Source organism: Babylonia areolata, chromosome 18 (assembly GCF_041734735.1).
Source record: "Babylonia areolata isolate BAREFJ2019XMU chromosome 18, ASM4173473v1, whole genome shotgun sequence".
In the NCBI taxonomy this organism is placed as follows: Eukaryota; Metazoa; Mollusca; class Gastropoda; order Neogastropoda; family Buccinidae; genus Babylonia; species Babylonia areolata.
The window spans coordinates 33,284,353-33,304,209 of record NC_134893.1 but is presented as its reverse complement, the minus strand read 5'-3'; the positions used below and the strand labels follow the sequence as shown (position 1 = coordinate 33,304,209).

The following is a 19,857-nucleotide window of genomic DNA, read 5'->3' as shown; positions in this document are numbered from 1 at the left end:
CGGAGACTTGAGAGATTAGACAGAACATAACTAATTATAGTTATAGTCAGTGTCAGTCTATGAGTGACGTAAGGCAAACACACGCACAGAAACATCGTCAGTGAAACACACACCGGCACACACACACACACACACACACACACACACACATCCGTTTAACAAAACTTCAAATGAATAGACGTTAAACTGAAGATATCACACACACACACACACACACACACACACACACACACACACACACACACACACACACACACACACGAGAAAGGGTTTAGATAGAACATTACAAATTAATAGTGTCTATGAGTGACCCAAAGGCGAACATACACACACACGCGCATATAAGAAAGGTAATAGCTAATTTCTTTTAAGTATTCTGACATTTGACTCATATCCTGGCCTGTTTTTACTAGTCCGACTGGAGTTGATTTTATGGTTGATTACTATTTGATTCCTCAGTTTGTCTCCATTCACCACATTTCCTTGTCTATTCTAAATTCAATATTTTTTTTAAAAATTGCATACAATTCCAGTATATTCCAATGCAAAATTATTTATACGCACACAATTATTGCACACAATTTTTCTCGTTTTTATTTTCCCGTTAAAAATCACTTTAGTGAAGAGACGTTAAATTAATGACCAACCAACCTATAAAAAAAAAAGTAGTTAACAAATCGTTAACTGATAATAGCTATGAGGGACCCAAAGGGGGAACACGTACACACACACACACACACACACTAGTTCATGAATAGTTCACCGAACACTGACATGGGTAACAGGATCTTTAACGTGCGTATTGATATTTTGATCTTTTGCGTGCCAGTGCATATACCACACACACACACACACACACACATGTGACACACACACACAGAGACACACTGACACACACAGACACACACACATACACACACGCGCGCACGCGCGCGCGCACGCAAAATCGAAAATAGGAGAATGTTCCAGACTGTTCCTGAACAGGAAGTTGGATTATTCTTCCGTAATGTGCTTCAAAATATGCGTCCGTGTTCGTCCGTAATGAAATATAGTTCTAAAGTAATAATTGTGTGTAATCGACGTTACGCATTTTTAGAGACATAGTTATACTCACACTAACAAGTTACGTTTTTTTGTTGCGGAAATGAGATGCTAAAGTAAACAAAAGACCGGAGAAAACGTCATGAATCGTGGGCAGGGGGTAGCGATATGAACCGCTGAACGCTTGAGGACGACCACATGGTTCTTGGAGCAAGTTCGAGGAAGGAGAGATCAGCCAAAGAGAGAGAAAGAGACCACGTTCGTCAAAACTAAAGGTCAGTATTGCTGTTTGAAATGAAAGCGAAGACTAATATACGTTGGGAAAGCATAAATTAAATCACAGTGTTGTTTTTACTCTTAATTTCATCGTGATTATCATCATTCAAGGACCGGTCCAGAGTCAATCGAAAGCAAAATTATGGAGTGACGGACATTTTACATTTTGCACTAAGCTTACCTGTTCGTGTGTGTGTGTTTTTTTTGGTTGTTGTTTTTTCATCCTTTTTCCTTCACTCCGTTTTCTGCCGTAAGTTCAAACTAAAGGAATGTTCACTGAGAGGTTGCACCCACAGTCGTTTAGATTTTAGTCCGTTCATTGACAAGAAAATGTTACCTGTTATTGGTTATCTTGGACAAGACGAAAAAATATCGACTCCTAACATAATATTAATAACTCATAGAATTATTTATAGTGTTTTAAACTTTTATTGAGTGAAACACTTTTGGTATGGACTGCCATTTTTTAAATCCAAAGAAGAAAAGAATTAATGAAAAGCCCTGTTGCCCACTTACTGGAGATTAGAAATTGGCAACTGCATGTCCAGACACAAACGCCTTTGCCTTTTGACAGTCCCAGGTAACTTTAAAACTAATAAAAGGTGTCCAAGCTTTTCAAGGTGTTCAAGCCTGTGGACTACTCTACACACACACACACTCTCTCTCTCTGTGCCTGATGTATTAAAAAAAAAAAAAAAATCTCAGGCTAGAAGTAGAATATAGCCTCACAAGTTACACAAATATTTGTACACATTCTTGAAATTGTATTTTGTAGAAATATCCCAAAGAACTCAACTGGTAATAATTGGCACATTAAATCCAGTTTAGTCATGTCAATAAATAATAAATCCAGCGTGGTCGTCCTAGGCGACTATCATGCATACAGGAAAGACGGGAAAATCATGACCATGGGTGGAGGAGTCTTTATGCTGGTAAGTGATACACAAAGATGTTCTCATCTGCAGGAAAAAAAGCTCAGTTTGGAATTTTAAAGACCTGCAAAAAACCCTTTGTAAAAAGAGGTGTGTCTTCAGCTTTTCCTTTTCGGGTTGTGTTTGGAAAATGACAGCTCCACATTGATTTTTTATCACAGAAATAAACATACCACCAGGCCACAAAACACAGCTACAAGTTTGCATAAGTAGACTTTTTATGTTGCCCTAACTTCAGAATGAAAAATCTACTGCAAAATTTCTCAGCTTAGCAAGTTTCAGAAAATAATTCTGCGTTGGCCTACTTACGAATTTGAAATTTTTTTGCGCTGTCAGTCAAAGGGACGGAGGTGGTTCAATCCAGTCCATACACGCTTCATGTTGGTTCTAAGTTTTTAGCAGCCGCCGTCAGTCTGAAGTAAACACACTGACAATGAAAACCCCGCCAGCCAGGTCACGGGGCATCTGTGGCCGCTGATGTCTGGAATTTCAGTTTGTGCGAGAAAGAATGAGAGGGAGTGAGTGAGCGAGTGTGTGTGTGTGTGATAGCCGGGGACAGACAGATGAAGACCATGTATTTAAGTTATTAAATTAAGATTAATAACAAAATGTGGCATTCATCTTTTGAAATAGAGGAATCTGCTCTCAATCTATTAGTAAATAAAATGAGTAAATAAAAGGACTGTCTCTCAAAAAAACGCACCAAAAACCAATAAAAACACGCATGAAAAAACTGAAATATATTGCGGTATTTAGCTTTTATATTTGAAGTAATCCACTAGTAATAATATTTCATAATCGAACATATGAAAAAAGAAAAGAAAATTAAAAACGTATATTCACCTGAAAAAGTTTCATTTACAGGTATTACAGACTTAATCTGAGTTAATGTTATTGGGTTTTTTTCACAAACCAGCAGAGAGAGGGAGTGAGAGAGGTGGTTGGAAGGGGGCACGGGACCTTGGTTTTTGACAGTTGTTTGAACTGGTATGAAGCATAGTGTGTGTGGGTGAGAGTAAACAGTGGTACTGGGACACTGCTGTTCAGTATAAACAATATCAACAGACCAGACTCTTTTCCCATGTCTTGCAGCCAGAAATAGGTTCCCCCAACTCAGGACAGCCTGTCAGTGAAGTGAGAGCAGGAGCGGTCAGGCAAAAAACTGTCCAGTCGCGAGCCTGCATTTTAATTAGTATCCTAGGGATTTCTCATGAGTGCTTTGCAGGCCTTTAAGTTGTCTGGATGAAGATCAAACTGAAGGACAGAAAGAACCTCTTGATTGGCTTGTTCTATAGGCCACAATCCAGAAGGACAACTCGGAACTGAGGAAGTCACCAGAGAAACCAGTTCTTGAGGGGAGACCAAGACAGCTGTGGTGTCTTAATCTGTCCAGACATGTACAGGAGCCCCACAGTGCCAAGTGAGAAGGCTCTTGTAAATATCACAGAGTCAGCCCAGCTTACCCAAATCCATGCAGAGCCCACGAGAGAAAACAATGTACTGGATATCACAACAAATTCAACCCTGGTGAAGAACTTATAATATCTGTCCCTATTACCTCAGACCACGCCATTGTCGTAACAGATATTGACTCAAAATTCTACTGCCAGCATCAACATTGAAGGAAGATTCACCTGTTTACACATGCTTTCTTGACATTGGGCAGGTCCTTTCAGTGGCATACTTCATTATGTGGATGACGATTTATGGAGAAATGATCTATATGTATTAAAGCCATCCTCGATTTAAATCGAGGAGACCGGTGGGAAAGTTAATCACTAAATTGACAATGTATTCCACTGCAGTCAACAAATGACAATACACAAGTGATTGCTTTGTGTATAGATACCTTGATTGATTGTCCCAGCTTGGTACAAGTTTTGTTTTTTCCCCCACTGTGTTTGCCTGCTCGATGTTGAACTGCAGAACAGAGTTGTAACGATTATGTTTTTCAGAGTTTGAAACTGCGGTTGTGACTCTTTTGCAGAGAATAAGAGAAACTGACAAAAGCTCCTGTAGCATAACCAATTTTACGATCAAGTCAAGTGACCGACTGGCTGCCACAATTCAATGTGTCATTTGATTTCAAATCGTATGTGTCAGTGACCGATGACTAACATGAAACCTAAATCCTGACAGTATATAATAGGAATCGTGTGTGAGTTGTTTAATGCTTTGCCTCTCTTGTTCAGGAAAGGCAGCATGCATTGTCCGATTTAGGTGTTTATTGATTTTCCTATTTCTAAAAGCTGGCTTTGCTTGCAGATGCCAGAACAGAACACCGCCCAAATGGAGGAAACTGAGGTGGAGACCTTTGCCTTCCAGGCAGAGATTGCTCAGCTGATGAGCTTGATCATCAACACCTTCTACTCCAACAAAGAGATCTTTTTGCGTGAGCTGATCTCCAACTCATCAGATGCCCTGGACAAGATCCGCTATGAGAGCTTGACGGATCCCAGCAAACTGGACAGCGGCAAAGACCTCCAGATCAAAATTGTGCCTGACAAGGAGCGCAAGACTCTGACCATCGAGGACTCTGGCATCGGCATGACCAAGGCAGACTTGGTCAACAACCTGGGCACCATCGCCAAGTCTGGCACCAAGGCCTTCATGGAGGCTCTGCAGGCCGGTGCCGACATTTCCATGATTGGTCAGTTTGGTGTGGGCTTTTACTCTGCCTACCTGGTGGCTGACCGTGTAGTTGTGGAATCCAAGAACAACGATGATGAGTATTACATCTGGGAATCTGCTGCTGGAGGCTCCTTCACTGTTGCCCCTGCCACTGGTAAGTGTTGCCTTATTTGCTGGCCTTAGATTGTAGCTTCAGACACCCAGAATACAATCTTCTGTATTGGATGATGTATTGGTAGGTATACTTAGGAGGTTTCTCAAGATTGACATATGGCACCACACATAAAATGGTTATGTCTTGCATGTCTGCTGACAACTTAAGCACCATTCACCAACTTTGTTGTATTTCAGAGGAACTCTCTTAAATTGATTCGGTAGTGGTTTTGTTGTTTTTCAGCCCTGATGTGTTCTGTGCCATCTGCTGAGCTTCTCGCAAAATTAAGTAAAATTCAACGGCTATTTCCCTGATGTTTGGGTCATCATCTACCAGAAAATGCTGTTAATCACAGAGGGCGTTACTGTTTGGCCAGTCAGAGAGCTTGTAAAAAATATTACAGATTTTTACATTCATTCTGTCTTTGGTGTTCAGATTGAAAGCGCCATTTAAATGGATCTTGTTAAAGGGGCTAATTTTCCCAGCTGGATTGGATTTAGGGTTAAAGTTAAGCGGCAGTCATAACATGCTTCCTGACCTTCAGTAGAATACTGCATCAGTATATGCTTACCGGACTGTCAGGGGAATAGCATCATTCTTAGTAAAATTTGTGAATGGATGAAAGTGAAATGTTAAAAGTAATAATTCTGTGACATTTTCATAACAAAATAAAAAGATCTGCTGCTGCTTTGATAGCTACTAATTACTTACTTGGTAGTTAGTAGATAATTTTAGATAGTTAACAAGTTCATACCCTGTGATCGGTAATTAGCCATTTACTGTGATTTAGCTGTCTCATTGTACTTTTGGGTTTGCTGTTGATATCAGTCAAGTGTGGGTGATGTGATGTGGGCAAGTACATGGCTTTAATTTTAAAAAGAAGAGGAGGAATTAATTGAAATACGTACATGTCTGGCAGGGGTACCCATGGGACGAGGCACCCGCATCACTCTGTTCTTGAAGGAGGACCAGCAGGAATACCTGGAAGAGCGCCGCATCAAGGACGTCATCAAGAAACACTCCCAGTTCATCGGTTATCCCATCAAGCTGCTGGTGGAAAAGGAACGGGACAAGGAAGTGGAGGAGGAGGAGGAGGAAGAGGAGGAGAAGAAAGAGGACAAGGAAGAGGACAAGGAGGAAGAGGCGAAGGTTAGTCCACTACATTCCTGTCAGCCACTTTCACATTTAACTCTTGTCGGTTTTCTCCCATAGCAGTGACTGATGCCATGAGCACTGACAGAAGGCTAATAACTAATCAAGTAGATGGATTACTCTTTGCAAATGATATATATCTGAGGCACATATTATTCATTCCTTGCATGTTTTTGCTTTCTTAATCACACGATGAACATGTCTTGGGGTGAAATGTGTTCAGAAGTGTGTTGTTCACAAAACTGAATGACAAAGTATAAAAGATTAAGTAACTAGGGAAGCAGTGCATAAAGAGGTGAGTGACATTGTCTTGAGGTAATTCATGGTGCATGTGCCATGGTGACTTGGGAAGTAGTGTATAAAGAGATGGGTGGCATTGCCATGAGGTAATTCATGGTGAGCGTACCATGGCAACAGGATAAGTACAGGATGAGAGGTTAATGTAAGTTCATTGTCTCAACAGGATGAGGAGAAGCCCAAGATCGAAGACCTGGACGAGGAAGATGAGGATGAAGACAAGAGCAGCAAGAAGAAGAAGAAGACCATCAAGGAGAAGTACACGGAGGAGGAAGAACTGAACAAGACCAAGCCTCTTTGGACCCGCAACCCTGATGACATCACCACTGAGGAATATGCAGAATTCTACAAATCATTGACCAATGACTGGGAGGACCACCAGGCTGTCAAGGTAAGGGCTGATCAAGTTCTACACGAAGAATACACTCTGTCCCAACATACAAATGCCCATGATGGGTGAATGATCCAGTTCTTGTAACAGGCTAGGAATCCTGGTGTGTGGGAGTGGGGGTGTCTATTTTTTGTATTGTTTACTTGCTTCTGCATTAAGGAAGATTCTCTCTCTCTCTCTTTCTCTCTCTCTCTGCATATATGTATTTTTAGGTGTGGGTGGTTGTGTCATCATAATACAAAATAACCTAACATGGCCTGGTTTTATTTTGTGTGTATGCAGCATTTCTCAGTGGAGGGTCAGCTGGAGTTCCGTGCCCTGCTCTTCATCCCCAAGCGGGCCCCTTTTGACATGTTTGAGGGCAAGAAGAAGAAGAACAACATCAAGCTGTACGTGCGCCGTGTGTTCATCATGGACAATTGTGAGGAAATCATCCCAGAGTACCTCAGCTTTGTCAAGGGTGTGGTGGACTCTGAGGACCTGCCCCTCAACATCTCCCGTGAGATGCTGCAGCAGAGTAAAATTCTCAAGGTGATTCGCAAGAATCTTGTCAAGAAATGTATGGAGCTGTTCGACGACATTGCTGAGGACAAGGACAACTACAAGAAGTTCTACGAACAGTTCTCAAAGAATCTGAAGGTGAGTGCCATGACTGCAGGTACATGATCACTTAGTGGGCCAAATTGGTCAGGGTCGTTTACAGGTACCATTAGCATGCTAAAAAGCTTTTTTGATTTGTAACACACTGTCAGTATTTTCTTTGTTCTGCATGCTTGCAGTTTAAGATTTATCTGAATGCACCAGGCTGCTTATGTGCTAGTTGAAAGTTAAGTTCATTTTGGCAAGCAGCAAGGTTTTGTTGGTCATTTTCATGCAGAGATGGACCGGGAGTGCTGAGATAAGGAGTGGGACAGTGGATCTTAAGTGCTAACTGTTATCAATTAGATTTGAAATCAACCATGTAAAATTGTTATGGAAGTGTGTTTAGAGAGTGCAATTGGGGGATGTTTTTATATGGTTTGGTAGACAGTGTGAACATCTTTGAGTAGGGAGGACAGGAAATACATTTCATCATCAACAGGTTTGCGACAATAGACAGTGGAAGGTTGATGTATTGGAATTAGTTGTTGAAACTAGGAAATTAACAGTTTTCAAGGGAGCAGACTGAAAGCTGTACCCAGGGATTCATGAAGAAAGAGCAGAGAGAGAGAAAATTAGAATATTATAAAATGGCAGTAAGAGTAAAATATCAACATGTGGAATTGGCACATGACAGCTGGGCATCCATGAGGACAGCACCAACCGCAAGAAGCTGGCTGATCTCTTGCGCTACCATTCTTCCCAGTCTGCGGACGAGATGGTGACCCTCAAAGAATACGTTTCCCGAATGAAGGACAACCAGAAGGATATCTACTACATTACCGGTAAGTGGCTTGGCTGTCCTTGAAGCGAATTTCTAGATATGTTGACATGGCATACTGAATTCAGAAGTCTGGTGAAGTGATCAGACTTGATGGTCACAACAACCGAGTGATTGAAGCACTGACTTACAATTTGAGACTTCTGGATTCGATTCCCAGTTGCAGTTCCAGATGGGTCAAGGGTGGAGATCTTTCTGATTTCTTTGTTCAACAGACAGGCAGATCTGCTATTGCCTGAACCCGCTTCTTCTCTCTGTGTGTGTGTGTGTGTGTAAAGAAGATAAAATTGCACATTAAAGATCCTGTAATCCATATTAGTGTTTGGATTATGAAACAAAAACATACCTAACATGAATATTCCTGGAAAAGGAGTATGGTTGCTTACATAGTGAGGTAAAAATGGTGATAGTCTCATACACATAGAAGCCCACTTGTATACGAGTGAATGTGGAGTGTTGTAGCACCCGAACTCTGAAGAAAATAACAATGAAGCAGTAACAAAGGGTGCTGACTAAGATGGTTTACCTTTGAACCAGAGATCAGAACTGTGACTATGACAGCAAATTCTTTTGTGTGATCTTTCGTTTCACTGTCCAGTTGAAGGAGACTTCAGGAGTTGAAGCATCTGCTTTTGGTTAAAAAAAAAAAAAGAAAGAAAGAAAGAAGAAGAAAAAAGGACCATTTCACTTTGTTATTATGATATGCATTTATTTTTCATATTTCACTTATAATGCAGTCATTCTTTTTGGAAGTTTTAGAGACTGGGATGATTGATTGGACTGACTGTTATGCCCAAGTGTATGTTCTGTGTGTATTTTATGATAAAAAAAAAAAAAATGTGATGCATGTTGCAGTCTGTAATATTGTTTTGGTGTGTATGTATGTATGCATTTGGTTTACTTCATGGACTGTGCTTTCATATCTGTGAAACTGCATGTTCGGTGCATATCTGTTATGCATGTGTGGGTGTATATGTGAATGTGTGTGTTCATGTTTTACATCTATTTGCTTATTTATCTTTTTTTTTTTCTTTTTTTTTTTTTTTTTTTTACATTATAGTTATTATTTATTAATTTATTTGTGTAAGCTTATCTATCATTTATTCACCTTTTTTTTTTTTTTTTTTTTTTCCCTTCAAGGCCTGACTAAGCGCGTTGGGTTACGCTGCTGGTCAGGCATCTGCTTGGCAGATGTGGTGTAGCGTATATGGATTTGTCTGAACGCAGTGACGCCTCCTTGAGCTACTGAAACTGAAACATACTTCATGGGATGCATTTTAGGGTCCATTATGTATTGCACCATATCAGGACCATATTATTATTGTTATTAACAAAGGAGGTCCCTGTGCTGTTGTTTATGAAGAGTTTGGTAGCGGTGGTGCTTGTCGAGTGTGTAAAGTCAATGATTTGTTGTTACAGGGGAGAGCCGTGAAGCTGTGCAGAACTCTGCCTTTGTGGAGCGTGTGAAGAAGCGAGGCTTTGAGGTGCTGTACATGGTGGACCCCATCGATGAGTACTGCGTGCAGCAGCTGAAGGAGTATGATGGCAAGAATCTGGTGTGTGTCACCAAGGAGGGACTGGAGCTGCCCGAGGATGAGGATGAGAAGAAAAAGTTTGAGGAAGCCAAGGCCGAGTTTGAAGGGCTGTGCAAGGCCATGAAGGAAATCCTGGACAAGAAAGTGGAAAAGGTCAGATACTTTTTTATACTGAGTGTTTTTAAATTTAAAGGAAACCTACTTGTTAAAAATCAGGTCCTCGAGGGATTATTTACATGAACTGGGACTGCTTCTAATTTTATGATATTCGAAATCATATATGTTGTAGAATGTGTATACTTTTTAGTTTGGACATTTGAACATGACGCTACATCTTCTGGATACTCTGTCTTAAACAGATTTTAGTGGTGACTTGCTCCAAGCAGAAATGCTGGATTGTTATTTTCAGGGTTTTCTTCTGGTTTAGCTTTGCTGAAAGGCCACTACTAGAGATGAGCCTGCTCTTTTGATGGTTAACAACAGATTGAAGCATGTTAATTTGTTAATGCCGAGATTAGTTTAGACAGTCTGGGCAGAAGATTGTCTTGACAGCTGTGTTGACTGGTGCTGTGAAAGACCTCCATGTTTTTTATCTTGCTTTGTTACTTACAGGTGACGGTGTCCAATCGGTTGGTGTCATCTCCCTGCTGCATCGTGACCTCTCAGTACGGCTGGTCGGCCAACATGGAGCGCATCATGAAGGCCCAGGCCCTGCGAGACACCAGCACCATGGGCTACATGGCTGCCAAGAAGCACTTCGAGATCAACCCTGACCACCCCATCGTCAAGACCCTCAAGGCCAAGTGTGACGCAGACAAGAACGACAAGTCTGTGAAGGACCTGTGCATGCTGCTGTTCGAGACGGCCATGCTGTCCTCTGGCTTCACTCTGGAGGACCCCACCTCCCACGCCAACCGCATCCATCGCATGGTCAAGCTGGGTCTGGGTGAGTTTTGTTGTCCTTGTGAATTTGATTAAAAATCGAGGATGTGTACCATCTTTGTGTGATGCTGTGATGCATGCATACACATTCCTCCATCCCCAAGGAACTGTAAGGTCTTGAATAAAAACTGATGCTTATTTTTGCTTGGACTTTATAGGAAGTTTCACTGTTGTACATGATTTATTAAAAATCTGAAACTGGCATTGAGAACAAGCACCTGCCAGTGGAAAGTTTAGGAGAAAAGTTAGCAATGGGAGAATTGCACATATTATGTGATGTCAAAGCCCAAAGCAGAGCTTGCATGAAAGGTAACTGGTGACATGAGCTTTTTTTTTTCTTTTTTTTTTTTTTTAAATGGGCCTAAGTTGCATGCAGGTCATGGAGCACCAGCAGTTTCTCTGTTTTTTTTCCTAATGCATCACATGCCTTGTTCATTGGCAAAAAAAAAATCTTTTTTTTTTGTTGTTGTCACATTACTATTCCATTTATACTAAGTTTCTGTTTCCCAGGTATTGTTCGTAGGGTGCATATTGTTCTGAGTGCAGTTCCTTGTCTGACAGTTTTGATTTCAAGGACAATTTCAGTGAATATTTAAAGTATTAGAATTTAGATATATGCATGTAGAGATGTCTGGGGTTTCAGGAGCTCAAATGTGTACGTATAGGTTCCCCTTGTGGTATAAGCGAAAAATCATCCCATAAATTGTGAAGTAACGTCCCCAAGAACATATACAATAAATCAACACTCAGTAATGATTGTCAACATAATGCTTAATACAAAAGACAATGAAAAGTTGAAGCCAGGACAGAGGGCAGTAACTGCCCACCAAAATGAAATGATGGCCCCCCCTGTAAAACACAGACCAAGGATGCTCACCACCGCACAACCATGCTTCAAACCAAATAAAAAATGGAAAAAAAGGTGGTATTATGTAATGTGTGATGTTGGCAAGGAATATAATACACAGACTGCAATCAAGAGACAGAAACTAATATCTTTGACATGAGAAGTTGAAGTGGAAAATTTGTCTGTTAACAGGTATCGATGAAGACGACAGTGTGCCAGAGACAGGTGACGGCGACGTCCCATCCACAGATGACATGCCCCCATTGGAAGGTGACGAAGATGACGCTTCACGAATGGAAGAAGTGGACTAAAATTAGAACATCCCCCTGCTAAACTGACTGCAGCAAGAGGCAGCTGGGGAAGGCAGAGAACAATGATAGGGGTCTGGGGGGGCATGGAATGGTGTGCACTTATCAGGTTTAGCTGCGAGTGGGGTGTTACATCTGGAATCCAAGTGGATGTGTCCAGAACGGTCCTTTGTAAACTTTCTCCAGTGAAGCTTACTACCACCATGGACTGTTGCCTGAACTCTGTACCTCCATCTGAAATAACACTGTTTACTAGTACCACGCAGCAACATTGGGAATATCTCTCTGCCTAGATTAGTGATTTTTCAGCAAAAATCAAGGTTCATCTTTCTTTTTGTTTTATTTTTGACTTGGCAGCAGTATGGCTGACATAGTAATTTGCTAGTACAATTCCAGTAATGGGGCTAAGTGTGTTTATTAAGGGCAGATAGCATGGATGGTTCTCTTTCTGTTTTCCCCACTGTCTGTGAACTCAGGTAGTCTTGAGGCAGTATCTCAGGTGTGGGTTATGTGTGGTATTGACATAACTGGTTGGGTGAATCAGATTGACAGTGTGAACAAACATGTACAACAGTTGGTTCAAGATGCCATGGAATGTGGTGATTCTGTTCCCACAAGCATGTGTGTTTTGTTCTGATCTTCATTTGAAACTACTGCTGTTCCATCAATGAAAGGGTTTACATTATTGTTCCTTTTGATGCATTGATGTGTAGCATTGGAATTGTTTTCTTATGAATGTGTGACACTGTGCAATAATTCGACCAATTCAACTTCAAGAATAAATCATGGAAAATAAAATCTTTTGTGTTGTGAAATATGTTGAGCAATTGATCATGAGAAAAACCATAGATCTTTACATGCAGAATCAATAGATGATGTGCAGGTTGATTGAAATGTGTGATATAACAGTTTGAGGGTTGTCTACCAAAACTGACTATCCAGTGGAGGGAATATTGAAAATCCTGTTTGGCAAATGTGTCCCACACGCTTTGCAGGCCCAGATTGACCTCACCAGTCACCTCCAGACCCACTGTCACAGATCCCCCAACTGATGCTGACATGATAGTCATCTTTGAATCCGAAGAATGAACCCAAACAAACAACAAAAAAATCCTGCACTCAGCCCTCTCACAGGACTAGACTATATAAGTAATCTGAACACTGCATTACTGCAGTAATTCCAGAGGCAGACATAAATAGACTGCTAAGAGTAAGAACATGTTTTGGTAATTGCATTCTAAATTCTGTATATTAGGGTTTCAGAGAGGGGGCAGCACACATTCCCTACCCCCTATCCCCGTTTCATCTTAAACACACGCTGGCAAAGACACTCACACAAACACATGCATGTGCACACACACGCACACAAACTCAGAAGGTGAAACATTGTGTCTTGCAATATCAGTCGTTTATCATCAATGGTGAAAAGTCACTAGCCTAATGTACCAAAAAACCTGCCTTCTTAAATAGTGATACCAAATAGGTCATATATACACCATGAATAGGTCACACACACACACACACACGTCAATTTTCGAAATTTTCTGAATGTACATTGAGTGCAGAGTTTTGTTATTTAAAACATACTTTTATCTATTCATCTAAATTGTCGATAAATGTTACTAAGTCAATGATTTGATGCCAGCAGCAACAAACAGTCAGCTTGCTCTCTGTCTCATACCATGTACAAATAGCAAAATACATACATGCAAGCATACATACACACACATGCATATGTATGTGAGAAAGGTTAAAAGAAGAGGCATTTAAAGAAAATGTTTACTGCAATTTCAAATGTTTTATTCAGATAATACAAAAAGACAACTACTTAAGCATTATCATGTTCACCGAGCAATCATATTCGAAAGGTTAAAAGAAGAGGCACGTAAAGAAAATGTTTACTGCAATTTCAAATGTTTTATTCAGATAATACAAAAAGACAACTACTTAAGCATTATCATATTCACCGAGCAATCATATTCTGAAAACATCTTGTAGTTGGAGTGTAGTAAATGGTAAAGGAATGAAGACAGACAGACACAGAAAGACAAGAGTCAGACAAACAAAAGCAGATCATTGTAATCAGCAGAGACAGTAAACAATAGAGACTACTATCAAATCAAGCACACTTGAGAATGTTATGCAGGCAAGAAGAAAACCAACCTCTCAAAGATTACATGTCATCTGATAAGATAAATATGGCACAATGACACGTATGCGTCCAGTCTATAAATGTACACATATGCAAAATGCGTTTGATAACAATAAAATGATAAAAAGACATGATTAAAAAACCCAACTATATAACACAACATAGATGTGCGGCACGAAAAAGTACCGTAAAGTGCGGTCTATAAGTGGTCTATAAACGGTACATAAATGTATACAGATATTTGCAACACTGAAAAAAGCATTACAAGAAAAATGTTAGATACAGCACGTCACAGCTTCAAAGCATGCAAATATATACTTAATCAATGTAAATTTAACTGACAATTTAAGTATACTACAATGAGAATATACATGACCAAAAAAAAAGTGCATGTAATTTCATTTCATTGTGTACATCATGTGCTAGACTTCAATTCAAATAAGGAAAGAAAGTAATGAATAAAAGAATGAATGAAGGAATGGAAAAACAACAAAACAGCGAAGAGGAGCATGAATGGAGAGAGAGAGAGGGGAGGGGGGGTTATTGTACATATGTGTACGTGTGTGCACGCGTGTGTGCGCTTGAACTACACAGCGTGGTTGTGTTAGAATCAAGGCTCTCTCACACAGTAGGCCTGTCTGTGGACCAAGTCAGACAGTAGTAAATAAAATGAAATAAAATAAAACAAACTCAGTCACTGTCCTTATCCTTATTCCACTTTGTAGCGAATGAAGTAGCACAACAATTTTTCGAACAGCCGGTCTGACAGGAAAGGCTTCACACGCACCATCATCTGCAAAAGACAGCGTGTGTATTATTATTTTTTTCTGCCACATGCATGGTGCGTACGTCCAAACATAGACAAGATACGACCGTGATGCACAAGTTCGTACACTTGCATGCACATGCGCATGTTTTCATACACACACACACACACACACACGTGTGCATGTGGCACCACACACACACATAGTGACATACTGTTGACACAGGAGAGAGAAAGCGTTGATGAGGGACTAGGTAGGGTGTTGACATAGCAGTGACTTATAGAAACACACACACAACACATGCGCGCGCACCAATACCAAACTTATGACCACCCACAGGAGTCAAAAAAAAAAAAGAAAGAAAGAAAAGAAATTGACCCTCTTACAAAATCTAAACTGTAACAGAAAACAATTTGGCTTTCTTTTCTTTTTACTGACTTGAAAACCGTGGAGAAGTCATCAAGAAAATGTATGCAGGAGACAATAGCATAGAATATATTAGACCGGATTCAGTAACAAGACCATAATGTGCAAAGGTAAAAGGTTCAAGCCTTTTCACTGCGAGTAGTGCAGTAGCTTTGTATCAGCTATCTGGGATTCGGTAAAGAAGGCGGGGCCCAATTCTCTCCTTCCATCGATCAATTAAACCTTCGCCTAAACAAAGTCAAGTTCCCGTTTACACGTGGGTGGAGTGAGTCAAGTGCCTTTCCCCAGGACACAACACTGACCATGTCGAAACGGGGCCTCAAACCCTGCATGATCAGTGCACGGTGAACATTGGACTGATCAGAAGTCCAACTCCTGATTATGCCATGGTGCCTCTAACAAGAGCATAACAGAGCCAAAATATAAGCGGTTGTTCTTTTTTGTAATACTGAAAGAACAACACAATCGATCACCGATGAACTGTACTCTGTTAAAGTAACATCAGTAGATCTACAATAAAAAAAAAAATTCGACCACTTTAACGATGTTGTTTTTCTGTAATTGTTATGAACGCAAATGAGATAGATAATACACTGAAGTCACGCGATGAAAAAATGCCACTGATTTTGTTATGTAAAATGCGTTGACAGTTTTTCTATTTAAAAAAGAATATATTTTCTGTTGTTTACCTTAATGAAATAATATACTTAAGCCACAATACAAACAATGCCGAACTTTGAGACATAGTCTGTATGTGTGTGTATGTGCGTGTGTGTGTGTGTGTGTGTGTGTGTGTGTTTCACATAACCACCTCGGGGTCTGACCTCGGGTTGGGTTTAAGCAGAGGTCAGCCATCTGCCCCATTTTTTTCTTAACAATAACTTGAAACTGAAACTAACCTCACTATAATAATACAATAACAACCGACAACAACAACAACAACAACAAAGCCAAAAGAAACTTGACGTACACAATAGAAATCAAACCATCCACCGATTCCATCCACGATGTAGCGTAGGTCAGGGTCACCAGAGGTCAAGGCCTCGGTGATGGTGTGGATGACGGGGGTCAAGGACGTATTGGTTGCTGCACCGGAAACCTTTCCCAGCATGCTCTTAAAGTTGTCCAGGTGCTCCTTACTGAACACTTCCTTCACCTCGTCCGAAGCCTCATCCCACATCTCCTTGAACTCCCGGTCGATTCTGGCAAGCTGGCAAAGAGGAAGAGAAGTGGTCATGTTAGATTCTGCTTATTTCCCCTCTGATACATACCAACTTGAACACAACAGACAGACCTGGAGGAATGTGGTAAACAGGTCTCGTGTGCGGTGCCCAAATGTTTCTTCGCAGGGTTGTAGTAATAATAATAATAATAATAATAATAATAATAATATGCAGGCTTATACAGCACAGTACCCCCATCTCAAATGGGGCTCACTACGCTTTACAATAAGATATACAAAAATAAGACAAAGTGGTGTAAAAATATGTGCAAAAAAAGAAAGAAAAAGAAAACAAGAGAGAATAAAATAAATGAATAGACATAGTCTCACATCACATTTGCTAAAATATACATATTTCAGACTATCTCACATCACACTGGCTAAAATTTACATACTTCAAACTAAGTGACATAAAAATAAGTAAATCATCACAGGCAATATCACAGTCTCACATCACATAGGCCCAAATCACAGCAAGATAAAAACATGTCACATTCACCCTAGTCAAAACATGCACCAAGGAACCAGGCCTCACAGAACCACACCAAAAATCATCACAAATGCACACAAATCAACTCCAGAGTGAGGGAGAAGAAGAAGAAGAAGATTATAAATAAATTAACGTTGAAGAATGAATGGGGGGAAAAACCACTTGCAGAGACACAAGAAGAAGGAAGGAAGGGAGAAGATGAAGAAAGAAGAGAAAAACACATTACTTAGAATGGAAATGACGTTAAACTGCTACTTATTTCCGTTCACGCTTATGAACCAACACTGCAGAAAGGATGGAAAAAGAAAGAAGAGAAAAACACATTACTTAGAATGGAAAGAAGTTAAACAGCTACTTATTTCCCTTCACACGTATGAACCAACATTGCAAAAAGGATGTTGAAACGATTTACAGAGACATCCGGGCTTTGACACACAGAACAACCGACAGAGCCGGCTGGAGGAATCTGGCAAACAGTTCTCCTGTGTGGTGCCCCAATGAACTGTTCACACAGTTGAGAGTGAAGAAGAAGAAGAAGAAGAAGAAGGAGGAGGAGGAGGAGGAGGAGGAGAAGATGAAGAAGAAGAAGATGAAGAAGAAGAAGGAGGAGGAGAAGAAGAAGGAGGAGGATGAAGAGGAGGAGGAGGAGGAGAAGATGAAGAAGAAGAAGATGAAGAAGAAGAAGGAGGAGGAGAAGAAGAAGGAGGAGGATGAAGAGGAGGAGGAGGAGGAGGAGAAAAAAAGAAGAAGAATGCTTACAAACAGAAATCAAAATAAGGGAGATTTTAGAAAACAAAGACACTGAGCAATGTTTGCCCTTTGTAAATGTAAGTTAGACAAAAATATGCAGTTTAAGTTCAAGCCATTGTTATTTACATCGAATACTGGTAAATAAGAGAAACAGAAGAAACACACCCTATAACGTCCCTTGTTTTGGCATTTATAACCAAACCAGATTCCTCCATAATAATAACAAGAGAGGCAAGGCCTTCAAGACTCACTTGTGATACACTTTAAAAAAAAAATCCAAGCTTTTTATGTATTGAGTATAATTTCAAAATGTAATGTTTTAGATGAGAAAGATCAGTTTAAAGCAAATTAAGTCCCCTAGCATTAATTACAGAGTAATTTCCCTTCTTTACTATCTGCACCAAAACGTTTGCAAAATAAATAAAACTTCCATGCTTAGCAAAAGAAGTTCCTGTTTGAACAAAAAATGATAATAATGACTGCTCTTGTTGTTGGGTCAGAATATCAGATCAAAGTGCCAAGTTTAGAGAATACAAAAAATATAAATATAACAGTAAATGCAGTTCGCATATAATTAGGCTTCATTTTTTTAATATTTTTTTGCGCCCATCCCAGAGGTGCAATATTGTTTTAAACAAAATGATTGGAAAGAACTGAATTTTTCCTATTTTTATGCCACTTTGGTGTCAACTGACAAAGTATTTGCAGAGAAAATGTCAATGTTAAAGTTTACCACGGACACACAGACACATGGACACACACACACACACACACACACACACACACAGACAACCGAACACCGGGTTAAAACATAGACTCACTTTGTTTACACAAGTGAGTCAAAAAGGTACATTTTGTAAAATCACGACAGAATACACAAGTGAGTCAAAAAGGTACATTTTGTAAAGTCACGACAGAATACTGACGAAAACTTCAGTGAATAACAACTTCTCACAGCTACCAGAGTTTTCGCTGTCAATCTTGATTCCAATGAAGACAGACAGACAGGGACCTGGACCAGGATGCATAATAATAATAATGAATAATAATAATAATAATAATAAAGTGCATTTTAAGACGCTTATCCCCTTGGAGAGCTCTAAGCGCCATTACAATTTTTTAAGAAGGCAAGAATATTTACACACTTATCCACAAAACTATGCTCACCCACACACAAGTATATATATCTACACTTATCAACAAAAAAAGTATGCATATATATCTATATATATATATCTATATATATATATATATATAAAACATTAAAAGGTTTCAGCATGAGTGATTTTTGCAGAGCTACGTTTACCTAGTAGCGTTAAGATTGCACCAAAGTCTATGGAATTAGTAACATCAAGTCAGGAACGTTCTTAATTCTAAGCAAACTTACCGCTGCAAAGATCGCTCAAGCAACCCAGCCCCCGCCATTTTCTCACCCCTTCTTTGTTCAGGCAGCCAGTGGCACCCCCAAAGTCGCCAGGCTCAACGATGATGACCTTGACCCCGAACTGCTTCATCTCCATACGGGTGATCTCTGAGAAGGTCTCTCCGGCATATTTGGTGAGGTTGTAGGCGGCACTCACTGGTGTGGAGAGCTGGCCTTTGATGCTGGTGATGTTGACGATACGGCCTGATTAAAAAAAAAAAAAAAAGGAAAGCCCTGTGTATGTTACTTCTGAACTGTGTAAAAACGCACTGCACGTGCTCTTCAGTTCTGTGTATGAAATATGTCTGCGTGATACACCTGTTAACTCAAAGAGACAGACAACAATGTCAGTGAGACATTCATACACAGACAGAAACAGACATACATACGCACAATGCATGCACACACACACATACATATATACGCGCGCGCACACGCACACACACACACACACACACACACAGTGTGGCACTGACCCCTGGCCTGCCTGAGCAGAGGGAGGAAGGCCCGGGTGGTCCTGACCATGCCAAAGATGTTGATGTTGGCCACCATCAGGTACTGCCTCATCGTCGTCAGCTCCACCTCCCCCACAAAGTTGTGACCCGCATTGTTCACCAACCCCCACAGACCTGAACACATAAACCACGCAGTTTGGCAAAGATTTCCCGACTTCTTTTGTGGGCTGCAACGTCCTCGTTCAC

General features: G+C 40.3%; 2 protein-coding genes across 3 annotated transcripts in view; one reads left to right on the top strand and one right to left on the bottom strand.

Moving 5' to 3' along the window:
- Positions 1-1,157: 1,157 nt before the first annotated feature.
- LOC143292689 (heat shock protein 83-like) lies at positions 1,158-12,724 on the top strand. The gene is made up of 9 exons (XM_076603196.1): positions 1,158-1,316; positions 4,515-5,034; positions 5,954-6,183; positions 6,650-6,874; positions 7,157-7,513; positions 8,151-8,298; positions 9,714-9,982; positions 10,442-10,775; positions 11,811-12,724. The coding sequence occupies exons 2-9, from the start codon at positions 4,515-4,517 to the stop codon at positions 11,927-11,929; spliced, it is 2,202 nt and encodes a 733-aa protein (XP_076459311.1). The 5' UTR covers positions 1,158-1,316; the 3' UTR covers positions 11,930-12,724.
- LOC143292690 (D-beta-hydroxybutyrate dehydrogenase, mitochondrial-like) overlaps positions 12,134-19,857 on the bottom strand; it is a 32,649-nt gene continuing 24,925 nt past the window's right edge. For both annotated transcript variants that reach the window (XM_076603197.1, XM_076603198.1), the window contains exons 4-7: positions 19,633-19,785; positions 19,167-19,360; positions 16,242-16,481; positions 12,134-14,871 (exon numbers count right to left, since the gene is read on the bottom strand). In XM_076603197.1, the coding sequence (XP_076459312.1) occupies positions 14,788-14,871; positions 16,242-16,481; positions 19,167-19,360; positions 19,633-19,785 (671 nt within the window). In that variant the 3' untranslated portion in view covers positions 12,134-14,787. The remainder of the gene's footprint in view (positions 14,872-16,241; positions 16,482-19,166; positions 19,361-19,632; positions 19,786-19,857) is intronic.

What these genes read in the sequence shown, in the direction of transcription:
- LOC143292689 (XM_076603196.1), top strand. Translation starts at nt 4,515, where the DNA reads ATGCCAGAACAGAACACCGCCCAAATGGAGGAAACTGAGGTGGAGACC. An exon ending in GGATATCTACTACATTACCG is followed by an intron (nt 8,299 to 9,713) that starts GTAAGTGGCTTG and finishes TTGTTGTTACAG; the next exon opens with GGGAGAGCCGTGAAGCTGTG. An exon ending in CATGGTCAAGCTGGGTCTGG is followed by an intron (nt 10,776 to 11,810) that starts GTGAGTTTTGTT and finishes GTCTGTTAACAG; the next exon opens with GTATCGATGAAGACGACAGT.